The sequence below is a fragment of the Panthera tigris genome, chromosome D1 (assembly GCF_018350195.1).
Source record: "Panthera tigris isolate Pti1 chromosome D1, P.tigris_Pti1_mat1.1, whole genome shotgun sequence".
NCBI lineage: Eukaryota > Metazoa > Chordata > Mammalia > Carnivora > Felidae > Panthera > Panthera tigris.
This window is the reverse complement of record NC_056669.1, coordinates 59,628,989-59,656,380: the sequence shown is the minus strand read 5'-3', so window position 1 is coordinate 59,656,380 and position 27,392 is coordinate 59,628,989. Positions and strand designations below refer to the sequence as shown.

Sequence of the window (27,392 nt, the reverse complement as noted above, 5' to 3'; positions counted from 1 at the left end):
CAAATGTCCATCAATGTATGAATGGATAAAGAAAATGTAGTGTATATATACATACACACAAACACACACACACACACACACACACACACACACACACACACAATGGAGTATTACTCGACAATCAAAAAGAATGAAACCTTGCCATTTGCAACTACATGGATAGAACTGGAGGGTATTATGCTAAGTGAAATTAGTCAGCGAAAGACAAAAATCATATGACTTCACTCATATGAGGACTTTAAGAGACAAAGCAGATGAACATAAGGGAAGGGAAACAAAAATAATATAAAAACAGGGAGGGTGACAAAACCAGAAGAGACTCATAAATATGGAGAACAGAGGGTTACTGGAGGGGGTGTGGGGGAGGGGATGGGCTAAATGGGTAAGAAGCACTAAGGAATCTACTCCTGAAATCATTGTTGCACTGTATGCTAACTAATTTGGGTGTAAATTAAAAAAAAAAAAAAAAAAATTTAAATTAAAAAAAAAATAAATAAATAAATAAGAACTACCCTACAACCCAGCAATTGCAGTACTAGATATTTATCCAAGGGATACAGGTATGCTGTTTCGAAGGCGCTCATGCATCCCAATGTTTATAGTAGTGCTATTGACAATAGCCAAAGTATGGAAACAGCCCAAATGTCCATCAACAGATGAATGGATAAAGAATATGTGGTGTGTATGTGTGTGTGTGTGTATGTGTGTGTGTGTATATATATACACACACACATACATACATACGGCGGATGAAATCTTGCCATCTGCAACTATGTAGATGGAACTAGAGGGTATTATGCTAAGCAAAATTAATCAGAGAAAGACAAATATCATATGACTTCATTCATATGAGGAATTTAAGATACAAAACAGATGAACATAAGGGAAGGGAAGCAAAAATAATATAAAAACAGGGAGGGGGACAAAACATAAGAGACTCTTAAATATAGAGAACAAACAAAGAGTTGCTGGAGGGGTTACAGGAGGGAAGGATGAGCTAAACAGGTAAGGGGCATTAGGAATCTACTCCTGAAATCATTGCTGTAGTATATGCTAACTAAGATGTAAATTAAAAAATAATTAATTAATTTTAAAAAACTGAAAAAAAAAAATGTTAGTGCTCAAATAGAAATGTTAAGGCTAATAGCTCAAAGCTCTATATTCAATATAATAAACAGAAAATATAACAAACATGTTCATTTCTCACCTTTTCCATTGATCTTCAACAAATAGGACCGCTCCAGAGTCTAGAAAAAAGCAAAGCAACCAAAAAACTTCCAGAGCACAGTTTTTAAAGACACAATACAGCTTTCCCAATAAGGCAATCTATTGAAATATTCTCAGTTTTTGTATTATTTTAAATGAGAAGAATAGCTTTTAGAAGAATATACTTTTACTAGCTTCGGTCTGGAACATTATCAATTGGCCATCTGTTTTGGAAAAGACTACATGAAAACTTCTAGAAAAAGCCAGCTCTATATTAATGTGTAAAATGTTAAATGCAGAAGTCGTGGTATTCACCGTCATCATCATCATTATGGTTAATACTTACAAAGTGCTGTTGTAAAGCTAGGCACTGATGTAAGCAATACACACATACACAGAGTCATTTAATTCTCAAGAGAATTTATTGTTGAAATTTTATTATCATTATCCCCATTCGAAAGGTGAGGAAATAAGCACAGAGAGATTAAGTAACCAGCTTAAAAAAAAAAAAAAAAAAAATTAACCAGCTCAATAAGAGAGCAGAGATTTGAACCCAGATGGCCTGACATTCATGTTCTCAATCATTGCACAATACTGTTTATCAACACAAAAGTACCTGAAAATGCACTTTGTACATGGTAGGGATTCAATAAATAGTTGTTACATAAATAGAATAATACGGAATAATTCTAGCCAAGTATCTACATATCTCTTTAAGTAATCCACAAGTAATACCTGTAAAATTCAAAAACTGCAAATGGATTAAGCTATCTTTCCTGAATTCAAACAACCATCACCACCCTAACCTAATCCCCCAGGTCCATCCCAACTCCCAAAACTTATTGTTTTTATAATTGTATCATTAAAACATAAACAAAAACCTGTGTTTGCTGATTTAATGAGGAATTCCCACTTATTTAAAACCCATTATTTACCTTAAATCCAAAGTAATTATAAGAGAAATCTCGGTCATAGATAATGGCAGAATTCAGGCGCTAATAGAGGTTAAAAAACAAACAAACAAACAAAAAACCATAATTAAGATAATTAGATTTTCACAAAATCTGATTTCTTTCAGCCCTGAAACTAAAACTGACATAGGATACAAAGGAAGAACACTAAGTATTGTTGTAGACTAGAAATTTATATCTAACATTAGGAAAGTAAAACAGTATATAGAGTATCTTGATTAGGTTTAAAACATGTATATTAAAAGACTAAAAGAGAACATGTATATGTAAGCTGTACAGAAGTAAAAATATAAATGGGATTTTCCAAACTTCCCCTATTATATTTACAGTTAATCTGTAATTAAAGAAGGAAAGAACATAAGCATAAAAGAGACATTATCATCCTTAAACATGTTTTTAGACTACCTGTTAATTTAAAGGTATTAGTACCACATATTTACTACTACATATTTTTATTTCAAAATTAGCCCATTTTAAACTGCACATAACAGTTTAATAAAGAATGACAGAGGGTAGGATTACATCAATTCTAAGGCTCTTCAAAATCTATGGTCTTTTAGCAGGTTTTAAATAAACTAGTGTCATGACAATGAGATTTATAGCAAAATTGGTCACTGTTACAGAGTTTTTCTTTGCTATAAAGCTGTTTAGAGGAAAACAAAAGCAACTAGGTACAAATAGTCATTTTGGATAGAAGAAAAATGGAGTTATTATTGTTCTTCAAAACACAAAACAGAAATGCTTTCTGTATAATGATCCATGCCCAAGAACTAGAAAAATCTATATGACACTCCTCCTTTACTCTTAAATGTTTAAGGGCATCTTTGTTGTCAAAGGCAGGTAGGTGCCTAGCCCAAGTAATGGGGAACTGAAATACATGATTATCAGTATTTATTTTATAAATACAGGTTTTTGCTGTTATTTTTGGGGTTTTGTTTTGTTTTGTTTTGTTTTTGAGAGAGAGAGCATGCATGAGGTGGGGAGGAGCAAAGGGAGAAGAGAGCATCTTAAGCAGGCTCCATGCTCAGCGTGGAGCCCAAGGCAGGGCTGGATCCAACAACTGTGAGATCATGACCCGAGCTGAAATCAAGAGATGGATACAACCAACTGAGCCACCCATGTGCCCCTATTTTTGTTTTTAACCTGTCTTCAAGATTACACATATGAACAACACACAACAACTCAGTTTTCTCTCACTCTCTTTAACATCAGATACACATTTAGAGAGACAGTTGACTAATCATTCTATTACCAAAGGTAAAAACATGGTAAATAAATCCATGTACAAAAGGGCTGGCTAGACCTACACATCTTTCCCTTTTTTGTCCTGTGGGATCTAGTTAAGAAAGGGATTAAAACACAAGTGGACAACTTTTAAGTTGCTGAGCAAGATCTCTAAAGATTTTATGCTGGGAGTCAGTCTGGCAATGTCTACTAAATTTTTGAATGCACATACTCTTTGGCTAAGCAACTCCACTGAAGGGATTTATCTTACTGATATACTCATCTATGAGCAAAGCACCTACCATACAAGGATATTTGCTGCAGCAAGAAATGGAAAACAAATATTCATCACCAGAGCAATTCTTACATATATGTACAATGATAATAAATCTATAAACTGGAAAGCCATGCAGCTGTTAGAAAGAGTAGGGTAAGTTCATAAATGTTGATATAAAACTATCTCCAGGATAAACTTAAAGTGAAAAAAGTATCAGCAAGAGCAGTATGCATAGTATACTACCACTAAAAGGAAAAATATATATGTACACGTACACACACACACATACACACATACATTATAGAACAGCTCTAAAAAAATATAGTCAAAAATGATAAAACATTCTTGCTCTAGAAAGCAGGATTCAGAGAAGGAGAAAGAATTACTTTTTACCTATACTATTTATAATGTTTAAATTTTTAAAAATATGCTTGTTGCTTTAAAAAAAAAAAAAAGGAATCCATAAAAAAATTTTCACCAGAAAAGCATTATACATACATCTTTATTGGCCAAAACAATATCCAGTGTTGACTTGGCCACCATGGGAGAGTGTTTGCCATTATGTGGATTTATGTAGTTGTAGAGATCTTCCATCACATCTAAAAAACAAATTTTAATAAATAAATAAATATCAAAATCACTTAACAGCAAATTCAATCCTCAGATAACAGTCTAAGGGTTTTCAACCCTTTTTTTCATGCCACCCTATCTGACTGCCTAGCATAGAAAGTGCTCAATAAACGTATACATGTTGAATAAATATAGATTAATACCTCAGTAAAGGAAACATCTTCCAGAGTTAGAGTAAACATAGGCTCTTGTAATGTGAAAAAGATTCCCCAGTGATTCTGATGACCAACCCCACTGAGAATTATTGGTTGAAAATACAGAAAAGCAGAAATTATTATCTCAATTGTTTTTTATCCCAACAGAATAGAAACTCAACTTTAAATTCATAATTTATCATCACAAGCATTTCATTTCTATAAACAGTTAGCCCTCTCACTTTGTTCTTCAAGACATCATAGCAGATAGCACAGTGTGGCTCTCTGCATTTACATATAAAACTTATATAAGCACACATAATGCTGACATTTTGACTGGGATTATCTTGAATCTATAGAACAATTTTGGGAAAACTAATATACATACAATAAATCCAATGAAGAGGGTGATATTTGAGCCCCAAATAATAATAATCTGCAATTGAGCCAAAAGACTTGTACTCTCAGTCTACCAGCTGACTCTTCATATATCACTTTTTACACACTGAACAAATTATTTAACCTTCTTTTGCCCACATTCCCTGAGCTATAAAATGAGTGATGGAATGAAATGCTTGCTAATGGTGACAAAAGACATTTTGTTCAACCTAGAACTTGCCAATAAATATTACTCATTTTACCAACCAAACCACCACCAACCACTGATGGGCTTTAATAAAAAAAAAAAAAAAAAAAAAGAGAGAGAGAGAGAGAGAGAGAGAGAGAGAGAGAAGAAAAGGATCCACTGACTTTCTCATGCAGGTCAGCAGCATGGAGAAACAGAAGTTCCAGTCTCTTCTCTGCCACTAACACGCACACTTTTAAAGTAAGACGTAACTTTTGATATTTAAGGTTTCATTTTAGTAGCCTTATAAATTTTCTGAGAAGTCTAACTTTTTCCTGGAGACTCACCACTGAACACTTTCTTTGTTTCTTTGTGCAAGTTGGAGACCGCAATCCTTGCTGCCAGGATGGCATAGTCAGGGTGCTTGGTAGTCAAGGTCGCAGCTGTTTCAGCAGCCAAAGTATCTAGTTCCACAGTGGTGACCCCACTGTATAAGCCCTGGATTACTTTCATGGTGATCTGAGCCTATAAAAACAAAACCACGAATTACTTGAGCTTCTCCAAGAACCACTAGCCTCCTTAAAAGAGCAATGAATAAAGCCATCAAATTTGTTATCAAAACAAAATAGACAACTACCTTTCCTGAAAAATTATCTTTCAGAATAAACTATGGGAAACTTAGTAATAAGAACACATAAACCAATAGATCCACCAGACAATGCATACTACATTTGCTATGAAGAGGTATCACCAAACAAACAGAAAATCCAAGTATAGCTTTTATAAAGATTAATAGTCTCACAGGAAAATAGCTAAAAACAAACCAGTGATTTTATAAGTATTTCCTCATCTTTCATTCAAATTCTCCCTCTGTGACCAGGGTTTGAGCTATATACTTACCCATTTCACCCCAATTCTACCTAAGGACAAGGATGAGAAAACAAATGAATCAAACTTCAATCATTCCAATTAAAGGAGATAAAGGTATAAATTAGGGTTGAGGCAGACTCATCAAATAATTTAATGACTACCCTTTCTTTAGCACTTCACAAGTAGCCACAAAGTAGCTCAATTTTCATAATCTTCTCTGACATTTCAGTCACCATGTGAGATGGACATTATTACCATCACCACTCTACATGAGAAACTAAGGCTCAGGATACTGGGACTTGCCCACAGTTACTAAGTCTTCTGCTCCACATCCCATTCAACCTCACTGTATTTCACTGTTTTCAAGACCATACTGTAAGAGGTTCCCCTTTTTAAAACACACAGTGCACAAGTTATTACCATATATTTTTAAGAAAAACAAATTCTAGGGGCGCCTGAGTGGCTCAGTCGGTTAAGCGTCTTGACTTCGGCTCAGGTCATTGATCTCACGGTTCGTGAGTTCGAGCCCCGCGTCGGGCTCTGGGCTGACAGCTCAGAGCCTGGAGCCCGCTTCAGATTCTGTGTCTCCCTCTGTCTGCCCCTCCGCTGCTTGCACTGTCTCTCGCATTCTCTCAAAAATAAGTAAACATTAAAAACAAAATAAAGAAAAACAAATTCTAAGTGTTGACTGAATCTTTAAGACACCTTAATCCAGGGGCGCCTGGGTGGCGCAGTCGGCTAAGCGTCCGACTTCAGCCAGGTCACGATCTCGCGGTCCGTGAGTTCGAGCCCCGCGTCAGGCTCTGGGCTGATGGCTCAGAGCCTGGAGCCTGTTTCCGATTCTGTGTCTCCCTCTCTCTCTGCCCCTCCCCCGTTCATGCTCTGTCTCTCTCTGTGCCAAAAATAAATAAAAAACGTTGAAAAAAAAAATTTAAAAAAAAAAAAGACACCTTAATCCAACAGAAAATCAATGCACTTCCCAGTTAACCAAAGCATGCCCCCTTCAAAAAAAGTGTGTGTATGTGTGTGTGTGTGTGTGTGTGTGTGTGTGTATCACTAGTTTATAATCAATTCTACTTATATTATACCTAAGCCCAAGTTGCTCCTGATCACTTTCTTCTCAGATCCAAGATATAAGTTATGTTCAGTAAAAGAGGAGTGAAGTCTTCTGAATAGCTTCTGGTGCTACATGGCAAGTAATCAGAATTCAGGATAAAATAACAAGTCACTGGTACATCTCACTCCCCTGTCTTTGGAATTTTCTTATCTCTAAACCAGGAAGATGAAATAGTTTGATCTCTCAGATTCATTCCAACTCTAATATTCAACTATTCTAGTTATTATTTAGAATTCCTAAATATAAAAACAAATGTAAAATATAAGTATATTTTACTTACATTCCTATTTATTTATAATATTATTTATATTGTTAAATATAAAAGAATTTATAATATGCATATTCTAAGGTTATTTAAAATTATTTTCTTTTGAACATTTTGGTCAATTCAATATTTATCAAGTGTCTAATTACATATATGCCAAGCACTGTTAGATATCACAAGAATAAGACACAGCCCACCCTCGATTCTAGAGGAGGACAGAGACATATAACGAATTTCCATATCACGTAATTAATGCTATGAGGCCAGCACCAGCCCCACAACAGTACAGATAAAATACCTAAATAAAGCTGGGGCAATATGAATGGGTTTGGAAAAAGGGTTCTTATAGATTCTATTTCAAAGATCATCTTGGAAGCTATGTGTAAAATGCATCTGAAGAGGGCAAGATTAGAGGAAGACCAGAAGGACACTTTAGAGACCACTACAGACAGCAATCCAGAGAAGAGTTGATAAGGGTCTAGAGTAGCTAAGTTACAAAAAATGAGAAAAACAGAAAAACTTGCTTATGAATAGTTCTCCTTAATTTAAATGTTGTCCATGAAATCCACTTTATATTACTTAAATGTATTCTTTCTACATAGATAACAAAAAAGCAAATTTCAAACCAGTTCCTATCCAAATGACCATAACTCCAAAAAAAGCTTTTCTACAGGCTTTTCCACTTATGAATACAACAATTTACTCAAGGAAGTCTTTCTAAATTTGGGTCCTGTGAGTTCTTTCCAGAGAGTGAGTTCTGTGAGTTCTTTTCATAGTTCTCTGAAAAGAACTCACAGGACCCAATTTTAGAAAGTAAGTTTTGTTTTGTTTTTGTTTTTTAGAAAATAAGCATTAAGCAATGAATTCACATTTTATATCCAACGCCATAACCAAAATATCAAACCAAAATATGTATCAAGTGAATGATAGGAGAGAAGAGACTAGTAAAAAGAATCACATGAAACAAGGTTTAAATATAAACCATATTTACTTACAGGGTCAACAAAATCCATATTAAGTCCATAACATAGCTTCTGGATTCGAGACGTAATTTTGTCGAACATAACCCGCTCTTGGCGGCCATCTGAAGAATCAAACCATGCAATTCACGTTAGCACTTAATAACATAGCGATGTCAAAGAATCAAAGGTAATTAACACACGAACTTTGAATATTGATGAACATGAGATGCTATTTCACAGATAAAAAGTTCAGACCCCAACAGATTCATCAAAAAATTTTTTGTGTCTTCAAAAAGTAGGGATTTTATACTGAAAGTCTTCCCTTCTTCCTTTACATTAAAAATCAGTTGGATTCTTGCAATAACTTCCCAAATGATGCTTCTCCCTTCATCCCAGATAGCAGTCAGAATTATTCTTTAAAACTTAAGTCGGGGTGCCTGGGTGGCTTAGTCGGTTGAGCATCAACTCTTGGTTTCAACTCAGGTCATGATCTCAGTATTTATGGGATCAAGTCCCATGTCGGGCTCTTCTGCGCTGGCAGTATGGAGCCTGCTTGGGATTCTCTCTCTCTGCCCTTCCCCTTGCTCTCTCTCTCTCTCTCTCTCTCTCTATCTCAAAATACATAAATAAACAAACAAAAAAACAAAAAGCTTAAGTCCAGGGATGCCTGGGTCGCTCAGTCGATTAAGCGTCTGACTTCAGCTCCTGTCATAATCTCTCGGTTTGTGAGTTCCAGCTCTGCACTGGCCTCTGCAATGGCAGCTCAGAGCTTGCTTTGGATTCTCTCTCTCCCTCTTTTTGCCCCTCACCTGATTGTGAGCTCTCTCTCTCTCAAAAATGAATAAATAAACGTTAAAAAAAAAAAAACAACACTTAAGTCAAAATCATGACATTATCCCCCGCAAATCTCCTCCAGAATAAAAGTCAAAATCATTATGAGTACAATCATTATAGTCCATAGAATCCTACACAATCTATCCTGTGTGCCCCTGCCCTTCCCCAACTTTACCTTCTTCTTTCCCACCTTCCTCACTTACTCAACCCTGGCAACCTTGGCCTCCTTGCTATCTATACTCTTTTAGGTATTTGGCCAATGCTATCTTCCCAGTGAGGCTTCTCTGATCACCCTATTTTTATTTTAACATTTATTTATTTTTAAGAGAGAGACAGAGCATGAGCAGGGGAGGGGCAGAGAGAGACGGAGACACAGAATCCAAAGCAGGGTCCAGGCCCTGAGCCGTTAGCACAGAGCCCGACGTGGGGCTCAAACCCACAAGCAGTGAGATCGTGACCTGAGCCAAAGTCAGACACCCAACTGACTGAGCCACCCAGGTGCCCCTGATCACCCTGTTTTTAAACTGCAATACCCCATGGGCACCTGGCTGGCTCAGTCAGTTAAGCGGCCAACTCTAGGTTTTTAGCTCAGGTCATGATCTCATGATTTGTGAGTTCAAGCCCCGTGTAAGGCTCTGCACTGTCAGTGTGGAGCCTGCTTACGATTCTCTCGCTCCTTCTCCCTGCTTCTCCCCCACTCCTGCTTGCTCTCTCTCAAAATAAATAAACTAAAAAAAATTTTTTTAACAAAAATAAATAAATAAATAAACTGCAATGCTCCAAACACAGCCTTGCTCTTCTTACCCCCCTCCTCCTTCTCTGCTTAATTTTTCTCTACAGCACTTAGTACCATCTGACTTACTATGTACTTTATTTATGTATTTGTTTACCGTGTGAGCTCCCCACTCATCTGCTAGAATATAACTTCCAAAAGGAAAAAATATTTTTGCAAGTTTTATTTACCAATACACTGTCCAGTGCCCCGACCAAGAACCGAGGCCTAGCAAGGTACTCAAATATTTAGGAAATGTTAAATGATTTAAAACCTGTCCAACATCTTCATGATAAATTTGTCTTACATACTCATGATTTTGAATGTACTTCATACCATGTAAAGACATACTTCTATTTGTAATTCAAGACAATCTTCCAGAAGCTTCTTAGTTTTTGTTTTGCTTTTTCCAACCTCTTAGTTTTCATATTTCTGGGATATGGTAAGCAAATACATGTAGACCTTATCTAGTTAGTCCTTTTACGATTCTGTATTCAGAATATAGTCCTCTTTGTCCTTCCAGACAAAGTCCTATTATTCTTAGTTTAACTTCAATAGTAGTTCATCCAACCTTTATTTATTTACTCCTGTCAAGAATAGTAAATACATCCAATCACTAAATAGCTTGTCTTAGGCAAGCCACACAATATGACCAGACATTACAGATCTTCATTTACAGAATGAGGATAATTATTATACCTCTTCTTACTACATCAGTTTACTATAACAACAAAATGAGATTAGGTAAAAAAGAGCTTTTGTCTTAAAAGCTTTGGTATAATTACAATTATTATATCTCATTTTTTTTTAAAAAGCTGCTCTTATTGGGAAAACACTGATCACAGTATATGATACAAAAGAGGCACTCAATAAATGTTAGTACCCCAAACTGATTCATTTGGTTTATCTTCTCTGTTCCCCACCCCCAATCCTTTTTAACTAGTAACTAAAGGGCAATGTGTTATTTATATGTTTACACTTGGCCTTCTCATTCACATCTTTATGTTAAAACTTAGTTCAGTGGCTGACCCAAGGTAAGTTCTCAAATGTTGGATGAAGAATAAATTAAAATTAAGACACCGCTACTAACCTTTGATCAATAAAACAGGATATTTTTTCTTCTGCACTAATATCTGAACACTATGACAGCCCTCTTTCTGACCACCATTGTGATCTCCTGTTCTGGCCAGATTCACATATGCAGTGTTTAACCCTGCAACAGAGTTAATTTACTGGCCCACACTGGGACTAGGCCCTCAATGCTCTACCAGCTGGCTAACTAAGCAGACAGATGATCACAAAGCAATATTTGCAAACAGATTTCTGCAGCTGCCAAGTTAATCAGGAAACTGACAAAAAGTACAACAGCAATTATACCGACTCACCCTGGAAGGGGAAGTCTAAAGGCCCATTTTCTAGCCTATCATTCCACTTGGTCAACTTTGCAACTCAGATGCTGACTTCATCACATCATTAATCCCTGCTTCTCACTGCCTACATTATCCTCTTCTCTCAAGCAAAATCTTCCTTAATTTGGCCCTCTATCACTTTTTCACCTGTTCCCTGTGAAAATAACATTAAGTTCCAATAGCGCCTCCCATTCCCACACCCACATCAATGCTTATACCACGGGACCTGCCCCAAGCACTCAAACTTACACTGACCTCTTCCTCTTCTGAAATCCTCTAGAATACTAATTGTCTGATGTCCTCTTGATTACAAACTTCTCTGATTCTCTCTTCAGGAAGACTTTGCTATACTGTAAGTTAACCAAGGATGTGCCTCTTCTACAAGGTATGATTTTCTATCCCCTCTACCTGGAATGTTTAACCCACAGATCTTCACACAGCTGGCTCTTAATACTACTCAGAGCTCAGCTCAAATGCCAGCTCCTCAGACCTTTCCCTATCTAACCTAAGATTACCTTCTCAATCACCTTTATTACATTACTGTTTTACTATCATCATCTCCCTAATCATGATCTGAAGTTGACTGATTCTTATATTTACTTGTTTCTTACATATACATACCACTCTCACCCACACCAGAATGTAAATGCCATGAGAAAAGGGATTTACCTTGTTTGGTTCATTGCTGTAATCTCTACTACCTAAAACAGTTCCTGGCACAAAGAAGTACTAAATAAATGCTTTCTGAAAAACTGAATGAATGGCCTCCTACAGCTTTTACTTTACCTTTCAGAGTATCATATCTTATTATATTAAGTTCTTAAACATGTCTATCTTTGTGGCGCCCGGGTGGCTCAGTTGGTGGAGAGTCTGACTCTTGATTTTGGGTCAGGTCGTGATCTCATGGTTCCTGAGACTGAGTCCTGGGTCAGGCTGTGTCTTGGGCTCTGTGCTGACTCTCTCCCTCGCTCCCTCTGCCTATCTCCAGCTCACGCTCGCTTGCTCTCAAAATAAATAAACTTAAAACAAAAATAATGAAAATAAATGTGTCTATCTTTATCAATTGATTGTAAGATCTTTGAAAACAGGAACCATGTCTGCCTACTCAGCCTTAATCTCAGTGCCCAGCAGAGTATCCACACAGACTTGCAAAATAATACAGTGGGCTGTAAAGGGAATTAAGAAGGAAGGGAGAAAATAGGGAGGGAGATAAGCAGGGAAAAGAGAGGGAGAGCTAGAGAACAGATTGGGAATAGACGAGTGATTATGAGAGTACAAGTGGATGCTTTAAAAGGAATTATTTTGAAAAAAAAAATTTCATTTCATGAATACACACACACACACACACACAGACTGGCATGTTCTCAGTCATGATGTAAAATATAATTTTTACTATGGGTTACAACCCAATGTTTTGAAAACCCTATACTGCATTCCAAAGCACACTTTACAACTCAGTCAGCTACACTGCATTTATTGCAATGATTCTCAACTTTTATTCTTTAACCTTAATCTCCCTGAGGAATACAATACTCTCCCATTAGGAAAAAAAAAAAAAAATAGCTGAAGACAGCAAGAGAAATACTCATCTACTATTTCCTTCTGTTACCTAACAATTTTCATATGATTAACCCTATGTCCCTAACAATCCTAAGATCTCTGAAGATGGAGCTGCCTTCTTCCTCTATTATTTCCCTCACAGTGCTTAGCAAGATATAAGCACATTGAGTAAATAGAGTAGTACCCCCTTTGTGGCAGGGGATACATTCCAAGACCCCCAATGGATGACTGAAATCACAGAAAGTATACTGGGCCTCATATATACTGTTTTTTCCTGTACATACAGACCTATGATAAAGTTTAATTTATAAATTAGGTACAGTAAAGATAAACAATAACTAATAATAAAATAAAACTATTATAACAATATACTATGATAACAATTATGTGAATGTGGTCTCTCTCTCTCTCTCTCAAAATACCTAGTGGTACCAGGATGATGTCAGATGACAAAATGAATATATGATGGGATGAAATGAGGTGAAAGTCATAGGCATTGTGATGTACAGTTAGGCTACTATTGACCTTTTGACAATACTCAGGAGAATCATCTGCTTCCAGATCACGGATGTCCGGGTAACTGAAACCGTGGAAAGCAAAACCCCGGATAAGTGGGGGAGGACTACTATACTAGTAGGTTGACTGCCAGCTGCCCTCCTGGATAATTACATTAAAATTAAAAAAACTACATAAGTCAGTCTGCTACTCACTGGCATGGCAAAAATGAGAGAGAAAAAGAAAAACCCTAAGCCCATAAAAGTCAAAAATAAAAGAAACCGAAGTACCACTTTGTATATTAACAAGCCCTGCTAAATGCTACACTGGCAGAATCTAGCAGAGACTCATCTGGATCAAATTATGTTCTCTGAAGGAATGAGAAACAAAATAAGCCCTGCCTTTCAGAGCTTATTTTGGTAGGAAGTACCATCTAAACTACAGCATTTTAAAGTGGGCCCAAAGCTGAAAAATATAACATAGAGGTGTTACCTACTCCAGTAATTTAGGTTCACAAGTTTTCAATTCCTATTTGTTACAGACTTACCACAAGGGGATCCTCATCCTCCTTTTTTCAAAGGTCTAAAAAACTAGATGCTCATCTCATTCACAGGAAAGGACCAATAAAAGTACACTGTGTATTTTGGTCTTTGGTTTCGTGAGCTAAAATGGAAGACTAGGAATTTCAGAGAATGATGTTCTCAAGATACTAAAGATTAGAAGATGGACCACCACTGTCCACTTCTCCATCTCTTGGCTTTTATTAAACTACCCAGACAAAACCAAATCAACCACCTGCCTACCCCTAGCATTTATTATATCATATATACTTCTTTAATGTTTATTTATTTTTCAGAGAGAGAGAGAGAAAGAGAGCGTGAGCGGGGGAGGGGCAGAGAGAGAGGGAGACACAGAATCTGAAGCAGGTTCCAGGCTCTGAGCTGTCAGCACGGAGCCAGACAGGGCTCGAACCCATGGACCATGAGATCATGACCTGAGCCGAAGTCGGACGCTTAACCAACTGAGCCACCCAGGCACCCCTATATCCATCCTATATTTTAAAATAATTCTCATTCATTCTTTGAATTCCTATTCATGGTAAGTCCTGTGCCAAGTATAGGCATAAAGTCCCGATGTTTGAAACACTCACAGCCTAGCGGACAAAATATCCAGTCAACCAGTATTTACTAAGTGCCTACAATTTTGAAATAACTTTATTGCTTTAACAGGGGCAAGTAGGTTCAAGTTGAAACTTGTTCATACCTGCCTCATACGGTTCTCTGCTAAATGTATGTTTTGCTCTTGTTTTTCCAAACCGATTAAACCTTTTGGCAAGGCAGGGACCGTCTCCTCTTATAATTTCACACTGCCAAGCAAAGGGCTGGCAAAAAGGAGAAACTCAGCAAGTCTAACGGGAAATAACTGTTGAGGAAGAACACAAGTCCCAGGCCCTTCCCAGTACTCATCCTGTCAGAAGTTGTCTTTGCCACCCTACTCTGATTCTGTATCACTAGTCCCAGTCCCAAACTCCTCCGAGACTACTCCTGGGGCAAGTGGCAACACACGTCGTGCAAAGGGCAAATTCCAGGGGTGTCTGTCTGTGTCTAAGATCTTTTTCTTTTTCACCCCACAAAAGAGATCAGGAAACTGATAGGTGCCCGTTTAGGGCTGAGTCCCTTCTTCCCGGCTCCTCCCAGTCCCTAGGACAGCTCATCAGCCCCAGGGTTTTCCAATACAACTCCGATGTTAGCCATGGGTTCGAACCCTGGCCTCACCATCAACTAATTGGGTGGCCTTGCGTTAGTCACCAGACCTCTCTCTGCACTTCAGATTCTTCACCTGAGAAGAGGAGCTAATAAACACTGCCTGGAAAGTGCTCGGCTCACACAGGAACCACCCGATAAAGGGGAGGTATTATTCTTTAGAAAGGCGCCAGGATGACAAAGCCGAGGGGGCTCAGACTGAAGGCCTTGTGGGGGGTGGGAGGGTCAGACTGACGCAAGCCAGAGGCCGAGCGGGCTTGACAGGGCGGGAAGCCTCTGCAGGCAGGGCGGGAAGCGGTGGAGGCGGGCGGGAGCCGCCGACTGCAAGGGCGGCGGCAGCCCGCGACCCCTTTACCTGCCCCCCACTAACTCGCCGCCCCCTCCCCGGCTTCTCACCTCGCTTGATCACATGCATCGCGGCTAGTGGCTGAAGCGCTGAGGGATTCGAGACGGGACTGCAGCTCTGAGGCGCCGGCGGGATCGAGAAGGTAGTAGGGTGCGAAGGGTCGGGTTCCTGGGGGTACTCAGGTGCAGGGACTGAATTTGGGGCCAGAGAGCACTTTCCTCCACGGAGCGGAGGCGCGACAATCCGAATCCCCTTCCCGCTCCCGCCACCCAAGACGCAAAAGCGGCGCGACGGAGCTCGAATGACGTTACTCGACGCTGCCAGCGCCCTGGCTGGTGGGCAGGGCTAGTAAAGCCCAAGTAAGCCTCGCCCCAGTAGCCGCCATCTTGGGTATGGGCAGGGCCCTGGATACTGCGCCTTTCCCGCGGCCACATTGGGTGTGGGCACGCCCGGCGGGAACGCGGTTCTCCCGCCGCCATGTTGAGTGTGGGCATAGAGGAATCTGGGACAGGAACCCCGCGCTGCGCGCAGAACCCGCCAGGCCCGGCCCCGCCCTCCTCGTTGGCGCGCCCCCGCCGAGAACAAGATGGTTCAGGTGTTTTTGAAATAAAAACCCAACCATCCAAAAACCCTTTCTTGTCCTGAGGACTGTTAGAATATAATAACCCGACTGCTGTCCAATGTGGGCTGTAGCCTTCGATCCAGAGCTGGAGGCAGCCAGGAGGCCCACGCTCTAGGTCGGAGGAAATCTGGCACTAAATCCTTGGAAGAGAGCCTTGCTAGGCCAAGGGCATTGAATTTTATCCTGACGGAATGGGAACTCTGGAAGAGTTTGAGCAGGGCAGGGCTTTTATAATTCTCCAGCGGGTGGTGGCAGAAACAGGGTCAGCAATAAGGCCTTGTGGAAGCAGAATGGACTGTGCTTGGTGACTGAATGTGGGGGGTAAAAATGGGTAAGAGACGAAATATACAAGACTGATGTAAAAGCTTCTGATTAGGCTACACAAACTAATTTTTATGAAAGCTCACGTGGCATCGATTTCTAAAACCTTTCATTGGTTTTTCACTGCCCTCCAGATACACCCCGAGCTCCCTGTGAAGTAATTAAAAAAGACAAAGGTGATAGACAAGACATGGGATAGATAGGTTAAGGGTGGATGGGGTTGCCAGATTTAGCAAACAAAAATAACGTGTCCCAAATGTTGCAGGGGACATAATTATACTAAAAACGTTTTTATTTATCAGAAATTCCATTAAACCAGGCAGGCATCCTGTATTTCATCTGGTAACCCTATCCAGAGAGCTTTTGGGTACGTGTGTTAGTTTCATTTTTCCTTGGCCAAGGAGAAATAGTCTCTTCATCCTGTCTGCTATGCCAGAGAACACAATGAGAGTCAAAGCCAGCAGAGGTTAAAATCTCCTACATGCTTTATTGGACTTCAAAGAGTCTTATGAAATAACACAGAAAAACCCATGTGAGGGTGCCCAGGGGGTACAAGGCAGTCTGCAGCCTAGCACCCTCCTAAGACCAGCCCCAGGTGCCTGCACCCCAGGCCCCAAATAGGATCCCAGAGTAAAGGCATGGGAGGGAGTGGGGCAACAGGAAAATACCTTTACAGCCATAGCAAAAACAGGTAAGGGAGAGACTTGTCTAGAGGGTGGGAAGGAAGTGGGGGAAGAGGTCACACAGCTGCCTTCACCTACATCTTCCTTAGCCACCCCCTTCCCTAAACCAGCTGTGTCCTTTTTGAGCCTCTGGCCCAAGCTATGCAGTAACATGAAAATGGGGTCTGACAAGGGGAGTATGTGGTGCAGGCACTTGGGAAATTCAGGAGATTTATTTTTTCAATTTAAAAATGTTTTTTGGTTCAAATGCAACAATATCCTGCCCAACCACTTCAGGGCCCCATTTGAGCCCTGTATCATGGCTGAGACTCCCATGGCCAGGGGAGCCATTTGTCCTGAGCTCCAGGAGTACTGATGCTTGGGGGAGCATTTGGGCAGCACCTCTTATAGTCAAACCCTCCTGCAGTATGGGGGAGCAGGGATAAGAAAGACGCAGGTATGGGTGAGAGAAGAGAGAAAAGGTGACTACCTTATAGCCCACAACTCTGGCATCTACTCATGCTCCAACTAAGAGGAGTCTCTCCCAACCTACCCCCTAGCCTGGCCTCTCTTCAAAATTCTCTAGTAGCTTATTCTCTGGGAATGTGTTCCACTCCCCCATGGACCCCTAGAGGCTCAAGAGAGCTCCAGGCCAAGTTTCCTTCTGGCCCACCACACTCCCAAAGAACAAACCTCAAGCAATAGACCCTAGGCCCGCCCCAGTCTGAGGCAAACAGAACCATCGTAGATGGGGTGGAACAGGTCTGAGGCACAGACGTCAGAAGTTTCTCCTCCTATCTTCCCCCCCCCCCCCCCCCAAGCTGCTAGGGGAAGTTGCGGAGTGGTGGGAGGGAGGAGCCTGAAAGCAGGAAACACAGAGAAACAAGAAACCAAACTTCAAAACTGGGACAGCAGAGACAGAAGCTGGACCCCAGAAGTGGAGCTGGGAGCTGAGGGGACAGCAACTAAGACATGCACTGAAGTAGAGAGGGAGTGGCAGCGGCAGCCCGTGGGTGGGAGGGCAGGGCAGGCAGGCCATGGTGGTCAGTTAATAAATAATGTTGAAGGACCCAAGGATGAGGGGGGCAGGTATGTACAGTGCCGAGGCCCCTGGGCCAGCCCCTCCCATGCCCCACTCTAGGGGCCAGGGATCTTGGAAGGGGAAGAAAGAGAGGCAGAAGACCAGGGAAGGGCAAGCTGTCCCGCCACTGCCACTCTCATCCTGACTACTTCTTAAGAGGCTTCTTAAAGATTTTGAGGGGAAACTTCTTCCGGCCCGGGCTGGAGTCTGTCTCCTCACCAATGGAGCCATTATCCTCCTCAGCCACAGCCTTCTTGCCAGCCAGATGGGGAATGCGTGTATTTCGGCTAGCCTGCAGGGCTCTGCCGTCCCCAACCGGAGATGGTGTGTCTGGGTCTGGGGAACTGGAGCTGTGAGAACGGGAAGAATCCAAAAGTGGAGAGCCACCAGGTGGGGCTGAGGGGCTCAGCTCCATCAGGCTGTGGGCCTTGTCCAGCCCATGGTTCAGCGCCAGTAGTGCCTTCTTGGCCAGGGCAGGGCTGTCAGGCAGTTTCTCCACCAAAGACCCGGGGTGGACCCCCTCAATCAGCCGGTGGCTGCCATTGGAGGTCATGGCGTTGAGGGCCTCATCTGCAGCACGGACCATCTGAGGAGGCTTGGGGGCCATACGCTGGCGGTCACTCATGTGGAGGGAGGACTCCGAATCGGAAAGGGTCAAATCCCTGCAAGACAGGGCAGAGAGGAGGAAAGGGACACATACAGGATAGGGGAATGGGGAGAAGGTGAAGAGGAGAGAGGAACAGCATGAGAAGACAAGGATGGGGTAGGGAATGGGGATGGAAAGAGGGGCAGGAGAGAGAAAAGAGGATGAACAGACAGGTGGGTGAGAGAGAAGGATGAGAAAGAGAAGGAAGTTGAGTAGGCCGTTAAGTACAGGATAAGAGAGGCGGCAGGAATAGGGAATGGGGACAGGATGGGGAAGAGACACAGAGGGGAGAGTAAAAGCAGGGAGAAAGAAAGGCAAAAGGAGGAACAAATAGAAATAAGGACAAGGGGAGAAAGAAAGGGAAGAGTGGTAGAGAGAAAAGAGACAAACAAGAAGCAAAACCAAACATCATTATACCATCATCTGTCTGGCAAAGGGCTTTCTAGTGACGGGCCCCCACCCTGCTGAGTGGCCAGGCCCTAAACTGCTGCAACTGTAGGCTTAAGTTCCCCAGGCATCCTCAATAAAATCTCTTCCTTCCCACAGCTGGCTAGATTTCTTAGGACTCAACCTTAAGCCAACCCAGAGCCCACATATTGCTCTGGGTCACCATTTTCCATGGCTTTCTCCCCCACGGACTCCTGTCACACCCTGGGATACATCCAGTCTGGGCCAAGCCCCAAGGAACAGGGTACATGCAGTAGTAAGTGGGCCTGACCCAGGCTGGGGAGGAGGAGGTTAGAACAGCCTTGCAAACAATCCCTTATCCACCCCAAAAGGTCAGGATGCTGCCTCTTTCAACCCTCTCACAGGATTCAAAGTGGGTCACAGAGAAGTGTTTCTGAGTTCAAACCAAAGTCGGCTGGCAGCTGGAAAGGTGGGGTCTTTTTCAGAGCTCTGTGAGAGGGACAGTGCAGGCAGGTGCAGAAACACAGCACATCGGTCTTTTAAGTAGCAGTGGTTCCAAAGAGCTGCCACTAGATGTCAGAAGGTCTGTTTCGATTTCCATCTCTGCCTGAGGCTTGTTGTGTGACCTTAAACTTAAGTCCTCTAACCTTGCTGGTCCTCAGTTTTGGCCAAATGAAGATAATACCAATTGAGTGATCTTGCAAGGCTGTTTGGAGGATCAGGTATGTTAGCAAATCACTTGGAAATGTAGGAAGTATGTGGGAATGAAGATGATGAGGCCAATCAAGCTGGAAGACCCATTGTGGGCCAGTCACAAGAGGTTTCTTTGCAAGGCTGTTATGGGGATGTGGCACCGCACACTGGACATGCACACACCAAGGTTAGTCCAGAAAGCTGAGACCCCGAAGGGGCTGGCTACTCCTAAGAAGGCCCATGAACCAATTCCCGATGCCTCCTCTCCTGCCTCTACAGACAAAAGGGTAAATATGAGGGGTCCCCTGTCAGTCCCTTAACCCTCCCTCTGCTTTTCCAGAGGCCTGACAACCACAGTAGAGGCAGAGGAGAGGGCTAAGGGAAATGCTTAAGCATCCAGGTCAGGAAGCCAAAGGAAAAGAGTCAGGAGTGGTAGGGGAGAGCACCACAGGATCTGGAAAGGAGGAGGCTGGGGGTCAAAAATCAGGGAAGGCACCAGGCCCTTAAAATAGGCAAAAGCAGAAGGTTGGCTCATAGCTAGTGTAGGGTTAATTCTCAACAGGAAACAACTAACTAAGCAGCTACCCCATGGGCCAGTATCTTCCTGGAGACAAGGAACAGCAGAGAACAATCCCAGCTCCAATTCCATTCTACAAATCCTGTTTCAGCCACATACTCTACTGTTTACTAGTATTCAGTCTCATATTTGGTTTCCTATATCTGACACTGTCCTTTCTTCCATCTAAATATGCCCTTGTTTCCTTAAGTTCCAAGATGATCCTCTCCATATCCTGCCTTTTCCACACACATAATGAGCCAGTGAGCAAGGTGCCGAGACAGTTCTGGGGGGCAGCAGCACTGGAAAGGGGGCCATCTACGCTGATGAGGTGAGAACCCCAGAAGCCTACATTTCTAATGCCAAGGAAGAGTGGTCAGGGGGTTGGGGGACCTCCCAGCCTCACTCCTCGTGGCCTACAGCTCCAGTTGGCCATGATTCCCATCCCCCCATGCCTTGTCATCAGTTATAAGCTAAGACTTTCCAATGCAAGAAAAAAGCCTGGAGGAAGCCCAGGTGTCACACCCTGGAGGTAAAAGCCCTGCTGAGGCAAAGCTCACTTTCCCTCCCTGGATCTTTGAGACACTCAGGCGCCAGAAGGTGTCCCTCCCCAAAGGCTGGGTTGCCTTGGGCTCCCATACCAAGCTACTAACCTTACTAGAGAGCCTGTTTGTCTTTAGAGACGATCCTCTGGTGCATGGTGCAAAAGAAAATTAAGTAGTGAACAGGCCAGGTGGGTGCAGGTACCTCCCCACCCGCCCCTCCCCATTGCCCTCAGCTTGGGCCTTGGAGCTTGAGATCCACAGCATCCCCTAATGCCCCAGACCCCATCCAGCCCTCTCCACCTGTATTGGGAGGGGCAGTCTCCCAGCCTAGGCTTCTGGATGAAAATGAGGATGAGGATGAATATGAGCCACTCTGCAGGGTGAAAGTGCTAGCAAAGGCAGTCCCTTTGTAAAAGACAAAGGAACAGCCCTCTCTAGGCTAACACAGAGAGAGACTGGCTTCCTGAGTGAAGCACAGCCAGAAGTCAGCAACGGCATCAGCAGGCTGCAGCCCCGAGGCCAGGGCTGGTCATGTCTCAACTTCAGAGACGAGAGGTCCCTCCAGAGGAGAGGGACTTTCTGAGTCTCCCCTAAGCTTGTTCCAGGCAAAGTGAATTCTCTTATCTCTGACCCTAGCCTATCTCCTGAGGTAGCTGCTAGAGCAGGCTGTGGGAGAAAGCCTTTCACCAACTCTTACACAGTGCAGTTATTGAGACCTTGTGGAAGGACAAAAATACCTAGAGTGCCCTGGAATGGAAAGTCAAGTTCTACTCTGTTCTGTTACTAATTAGCTGTGGGACGTGGGGAAATTTACTTAACTTTTCAGAACCTTAAATTCCTATTCTGAAAGTGAGTACTTTATGCTGGCCCCACCTATAAACTTTTCTTGTCTAAAACCCCGAACCCATTTCCCCTCTTCAGTTCCCTAATTCCATGAAGGTTACCATATCCATGCAGCCACCCCAGCTAGAAACCTGGGTGTCATCCTAGACTCCTCCTTCTCCTCCACCCCCATCTCAGCCAGTTACCAAATTAAACCTCTCCTTTCCAATGCCTAGACCTCACTACCTCCCCTACTGGTCTACCTTGGTGACTTCCAGATTTCTGTAGTCTCCCCTTCTCTTCTTTATACAGGCCACAAAAATGTTATTTCTAAAGTGCAAATCTGATTCTCTTCCTTTTATTTTTATTTGAGAGACAAAGAGCGCACAAGCTGGTGAGAGGGGCAAAGGAAGGGGGGTGAGGAGAGACAGAGAGAGAGGGAGAATCTTAAGCAGGCTTCATGCTCAGCATGGAGCCCGATCTGGGGCTGGATCCCATGACCCTGGGATCATGACCTGAGCTGAAATCAAGAGTCAGATGCTCAACCAACTGAGCCACCCAGGCGCCCCATGATTCTCTTCCTTTTTAAAACCCTTTTGGAATTCTCCATCTCCTAAAGGGCAATGCCCAAGCCTCTTGGAGCCCTTCCTCCTCCTAGCCTCATCTACCACCCTTTCCCACCAACATACGCCCAAGGTTCTAACCACAAATACATCATATTCTCTTGAACCTCCACGCCTCTGCACATTAAGCCTTCCTTTGCCTAGACTATACTTCCTCCTTTTCCTGCACAGGGTGTTAGCACAGATGTCACCTCTTTTGTGAAGCCTTCCACCCAGGTGCACACTGTTAGTCACTCCCTCCTCAGCACCCCATAGCACTTCTCAGACTGTTCCGTAATTATTTATGTACCTCTCCCGGACCAGACTGTGAGTCTTGATGGCTGGGATTGTATCTTATCATCTGTGAATCCCCATGCCCAGCAGAGCCTGGCCCAGAGCAGGTATCAATAAATGTTCTATTGAAGGAGTAAAGGAAGTAAAGACTCCATGGAAACAACGGATGTGAAAGTGCAAAGTTTAGGCAAAAGTGCAATAGGACCGTGAGGGAGGGGCGTTGTACTCATTTTTAGAGTGAGCAAAACCCCAAACAGAGAAGGGAACAAAGTTGTGGGGAGTTAGGCTGAACTTAAGAAGGAGCCCAGGGCTGGGAAAGGGCAGGAGCAGGAGAAGATGCCCCACTGCACACACCCCCACAGCTGACCAAGCAGCAGCCAGCAGGCAGAGGCCAAGGTAAAGGCAGCAGAAAGGCAAGGAAGAGAAGAGAGACAGCCGATACCCCAAGCTCTCTGAATGCCCAGGCATCACAGCGGTGCTGTCAGCAGGGGATGGGTCAGGGTAGGGCTTCATCTGAAGGAAATAGGAAGTGCTGTGGTGGTAATAGACAGGGTGAACATGGACGTTGGTGATGGAGGTGGTGAAGGTGGTGGTGGTGGTGGTGGAGGAGGAGGTGGTGGTGGTGGTGGTAGAGGAACAGGAAGAAGAAGCAGAGGCAGGTGGAGAGCTGGTCCCGTGGCCTTCAGAACTGAAAGACTGTCCAGATGAAAGGCTGCGCATTCGCCGCAGAGAGACCCGGCTTGTCAAGAAGTGGCCAGCCTCGCCCTCTACCAACCTCTGAGATCCCAGGCCGTGCTGTGGTTCCGTCAGGCGCTGCCGGACACTGCACTGCAGGGTGGGAGCTGCAAGGAGAGTAAAGAAAGTGTCAGGAGGGGCCGACCTCCTCGGGGCTGGCAGCCAAGCAGGTGTGCCCCTGGAGAAAGGCTTGCTGCAGACCGCTCGGCCCTTGGTGCCCAATCTGGAGAACGGGGCACCTCCTCCCGAAAACCTCCCACCAGGGGTCCTAAAAGGAAGGGGACATTGAAGATGAGGTGCCCAGGTCAGTTTTAGTGGCAACTGCAATGGAAGGATACCGAGGGCCAATATTATTAGAGAGGAGAGGCAGGGCAGTTAGTGGGAGGAAACGGGCCAGGCAGGGTGGGAGGGGGTGTGGGACGAGGTCCGGGAGAGCACTAAGAACCAGCCTTTTTAGAAAGCCAACCTCAGGAAGTAATTCACAGTTCAGACAAGGATCTATACACACACATGCTCATCACATAAGTATTAATAATTGTATGAAAATACACATAAAATTGAAAATGATAATATATCTGATTGTCGGAAGACTATACAGCTATTAAAAATTCTGCTTAAGATTTGAAAAACATACAAAAATACCTACTGAAATGCTCAGGGGAGACAAAAGGATACATGAAAGAAATACCTTGAACTATGGGACACAAAAGACTCGAGTTTGAAGTGAGGCCTTCCCACTTGTAGCCGCGACCTTGTGCAACTAGTTTCCCTAGTTTGAGACCTAGTTTATAAAATTCTGCAGGGTTGTTGTGACGCTTCAAGAGAGTGTATTTAAAGTACCTGTCACAGTTCATGGCACTCAACAAATGGTAGTGGTCATTATTATCTTGACCACATAAAAAATTATTAAAAATTTCACAGACAGGAGACTGTAGGAAAAAAGCTGTTCAAATACAGTGGGACTAGGTGTGCCTTTTTCTTCTGCACTTTTTCACTTTTCACTTTCCAAATTTCTTCTAACAAGCATGCAGACAACACAGAGCCAGCTCCTGGAATAATGCTACAAATCAGGCTCTTGGAAGACGATGGCCACCATGCCCAGGGAAGGGGTATACGGGCACCAGGTAACTTGGGAATGTGCTAGAGCATCCCCCTTGGGCTCACTTCCAGCTCCAGCTGAAAACGGAATTTCTACCTTTGTTTTTTTTCCTCTACCCTGAGAGGTGGGCCTCCCCGCCTTCTCCCTAAAGATGGGAGAATGAGCCACGTGACATGGGTGCCAGAAGCCATGGAGGCTCCGCAAGGGAGAGAACACAGGTCCACAGTGATGGAGAGCTGGGGAGGCAGGGCTTCTATGGCTGGTGGCTTTCAAGGCATCGAAAGGGAGGCAGAAGAGGAAGAAGCAGCATGGAAAAGGAAGAGGCAAAGGGAGAAGTAAGGGGGAAAGAGAGGAAAAGGGAGAAACATGAAAAAGAGAAAAGAAAGGAAGGATCTTTCCTTCTCTCTTTCCCTCCCAGCCCAGCTAGAAGAAGGGCCACCAGGACTTCTGTCTAGCTGGGCCGGAAGGAGAAGCCCAAGCCTTCCCTCACTATGGGTGCTCTCTCTCCAGCCCTCAGCTGAGCAGGCTGATTCTTCTCACCCCTGAACCTCTCCCTGCAGTTAGTAGGGATAGTGCCAAGGGAATAGAGGGAGCAGGCAGGGGAGTGAGGCAGGCAGGAGAAGGAGCTCAGGGGTAGGAGTGTTGGTTTAGTCCCAAAAGTTGGAAAAACAAAAGCCCCAAAGGGGCTCCTCAAACCCGGGTATTTCCAGAGGGACTGATCATCCGAGCCGGCGGATGCTGAGCAGAGAGAGCGGTCACTGAACCTACGCCCCATCAGCCAGGCAGCATCTAGGTTCCAACAGCCAGGCCAAAAGGAGAAGAGAATCTGATTTACAGAGGGCTTCAGCCCACCTTTCAGTGGGATAAGGGGAGGGCCAGGGCAAGGACTGGGTAGCTGAGAGCTAATGAAGATCCCTCCCAACCCATGGAACATGGGAGCCTTGCCTGCCAGTGATCCTAACCTTGTTGGGACTTTGATTAAAGCCCTGATAGGATATCAGACCAGGGTGACAAAGCAGCTTGGCCAGAGGCAAAGTACTGCTGAACAAATTTACAAATAAATCCTGTCTGTAGCTGGAGTCCAGCCTGATGAAAGAATCTGGCTTTCTGAAAGTGAGCCCCTAAGCCAGGCCCATGGGATGTGGGCCCGAGACAACAGCTTTTCCGTAAAGGTCTATTCTATTTATCTAAAATAGCCTCTGATCCAGGGAAAATTTCAACTGGGCCACTTAGGGGTAAGTCCCTCATTCACTGAAGATTTCCCACGGAGAGTTGTCTCTTTGACTTTGCTCTACTCAGCTCTCACCACTTGAGGGGAGGAACGGGAGAGGGAAGGCCCAGGAAAGGGTGCAGAGGTCCAAGAATTCAGGGGGACATGCTTGTGCAGGAGATCCCTCCAGGACAAGAATGTCTTTCTGGCTTGGAGAATGTAGGGCTATGTCTCTTTAAGGGACTACCGCTTTATGGGGCCTCACACAAAACCAGAAAAAGATATCATTCCATTTGTCCACTTTAGCAATTAAGAACAAATATAAAAATGAAAACAGATAATAGCAGTAAAGAGCCAAAACGAATACCATTTTGATATAATGAACCACTAAAGGAGATTGTTTTTATAAAGGCACATGGGGGAGAAAAAGGAGAATAAAGGGATTTAAGAAACACAAAGAGTGAAGGGAGACACACTTAACACAATAGACCCAGAGGGGCAGACAGAGCATAGAGCATGGAAACAACACCAAGAGCACAACTGTGGAGGAATATCCTGACATGAACTGTGCTTTATGAACCAAGGCCCTGAGCTCAACTACCTTCCTTGGTCTCCGCCCCATATGCTGTTCTAGGCACAGCAGTGGCCAACCACTTCTCAACCGGTGCATCAAAGGCCCCTTCCCTCACCCCCACCCAAGAGGTCACCTACATTGCATGGACAAGGGTGACACAATCTCCTCATCCATGTCATCCACGTCGTCGGTCATGATGAAGTGGGCAGGGTTGGGGCGCGTGCTGCCCATCCAGCTGGGGTCTATGTTGAGAGCAGCCACCAGGGAGTGGATGCCAGGATTGTTGACAATCTGGAAGCCACAGAGGATCTCAATCTGCTGCCAGCGGTGCAGGCGCTCCCTCAATGCTGCCGTCACCTCACTCAGAGCTTGCCTGGAGCACATGGAAGAGAATTGAAGCCATGGGCGGGTGGGAGCCCCGGTAGGAACGAGGCTTCCTAGAGGAACAGGTTGGGGGAATACGTGCAAATAAGAAACACAATTAAATCATAAATTCAAGAGCAAGGTGGGAGCTGGATAAAGGCCGGGGCAGGACACCAGAGCTGCCCCTCTACCAGTGAAGAAGCAGAACTGGGGTTGCAGACTCCGCACACCGTCCAACTCCGAGGATGGGGTGGACACTGCCAGAGCTGGGCATCAGGTGCTACTTACTTCGCAGTGAGGATTTTGTGATCCACATCATCCAGGGAAGAGCTGTGGGCCACGTGGAAGGTGCCAAAGAGTGTGTTTCTCTTCTTTTTTATCTTCTCAGCCTGCAAAAATGAGATCCCCAGCTTAAACAGAGCAGGGATTAGAGGTGGGACAATGAGAAATGCCTTTCAGTGGCTGGGTCCTCCTCCTCCTAGCACAGCTTAGGCTGCATGAGAGAAAGGAAGAGAAGAAGGGAAAGAAAGGCAGGGGGAAGGACAACAGCGGGGGAGGAAAGAAAATGAAGGCAAAGAGAGAAGCAGTGGGATCCCCTGACAGTCCCCCAGCCCCAGAAGGGTTCTGCCCCATGGCGGGCTGGGGCTGGCAGAGTTTTCCCTCTACCTGCCTCCACTTGCTTCATCTTTCCAGAAGGCAGGTGGGAGTACACCCATGCCCTCAGCCCCTCCTCCAGAAACTTGAGGACATCATCAGGAA

General features: G+C 43.8%; 2 protein-coding genes across 11 annotated transcripts in view; both read right to left on the bottom strand.

The window, feature by feature from the left end:
• The window catches only part of RRM1 (ribonucleotide reductase catalytic subunit M1), a 36,835-nt gene extending 21,103 nt beyond the window's left edge, over positions 1–15,732 (bottom strand). The window contains exons 1-6 of the mRNA XM_007089363.3: positions 15,451–15,732; positions 8,255–8,343; positions 5,355–5,532; positions 4,177–4,277; positions 2,142–2,201; positions 1,208–1,247 (exon numbers count right to left, since the gene is read on the bottom strand). Of these exons, the coding sequence (XP_007089425.2) occupies positions 1,208–1,247; positions 2,142–2,201; positions 4,177–4,277; positions 5,355–5,532; positions 8,255–8,343; positions 15,451–15,469 (487 nt within the window). The 5' untranslated portion in view covers positions 15,470–15,732. The remainder of the gene's footprint in view (positions 1–1,207; positions 1,248–2,141; positions 2,202–4,176; positions 4,278–5,354; positions 5,533–8,254; positions 8,344–15,450) is intronic.
• A 1,078-nt stretch (positions 15,733–16,810) lies between these two features.
• Positions 16,811–27,392, bottom strand: part of STIM1 (stromal interaction molecule 1) — a 182,347-nt gene continuing 171,765 nt past the window's right edge. For 7 of the 10 annotated variants that reach the window (XM_007089366.3, XM_042958660.1, XM_042958663.1 and 4 more), the window contains 5 exons: positions 26,922–27,022; positions 26,408–26,643; positions 25,183–25,275; positions 23,428–23,494; positions 16,811–18,748 (listed from right to left, as the gene is read on the bottom strand). In XM_007089366.3, coding sequence (XP_007089428.1) covers positions 18,232–18,748; positions 23,428–23,494; positions 25,183–25,275; positions 26,408–26,643; positions 26,922–27,022 — 1,014 coding nt within the window. In that variant the 3' untranslated portion in view covers positions 16,811–18,231. Of the gene's footprint in view, positions 18,749–21,042; positions 21,080–23,427; positions 23,495–25,182; positions 25,276–26,407; positions 26,644–26,921; positions 27,023–27,392 lie in introns of all 10 variants that reach the window. The other 3 variants (XM_042958665.1, XM_042958666.1, XM_007089367.3) reach the window with 3 other exon arrangements.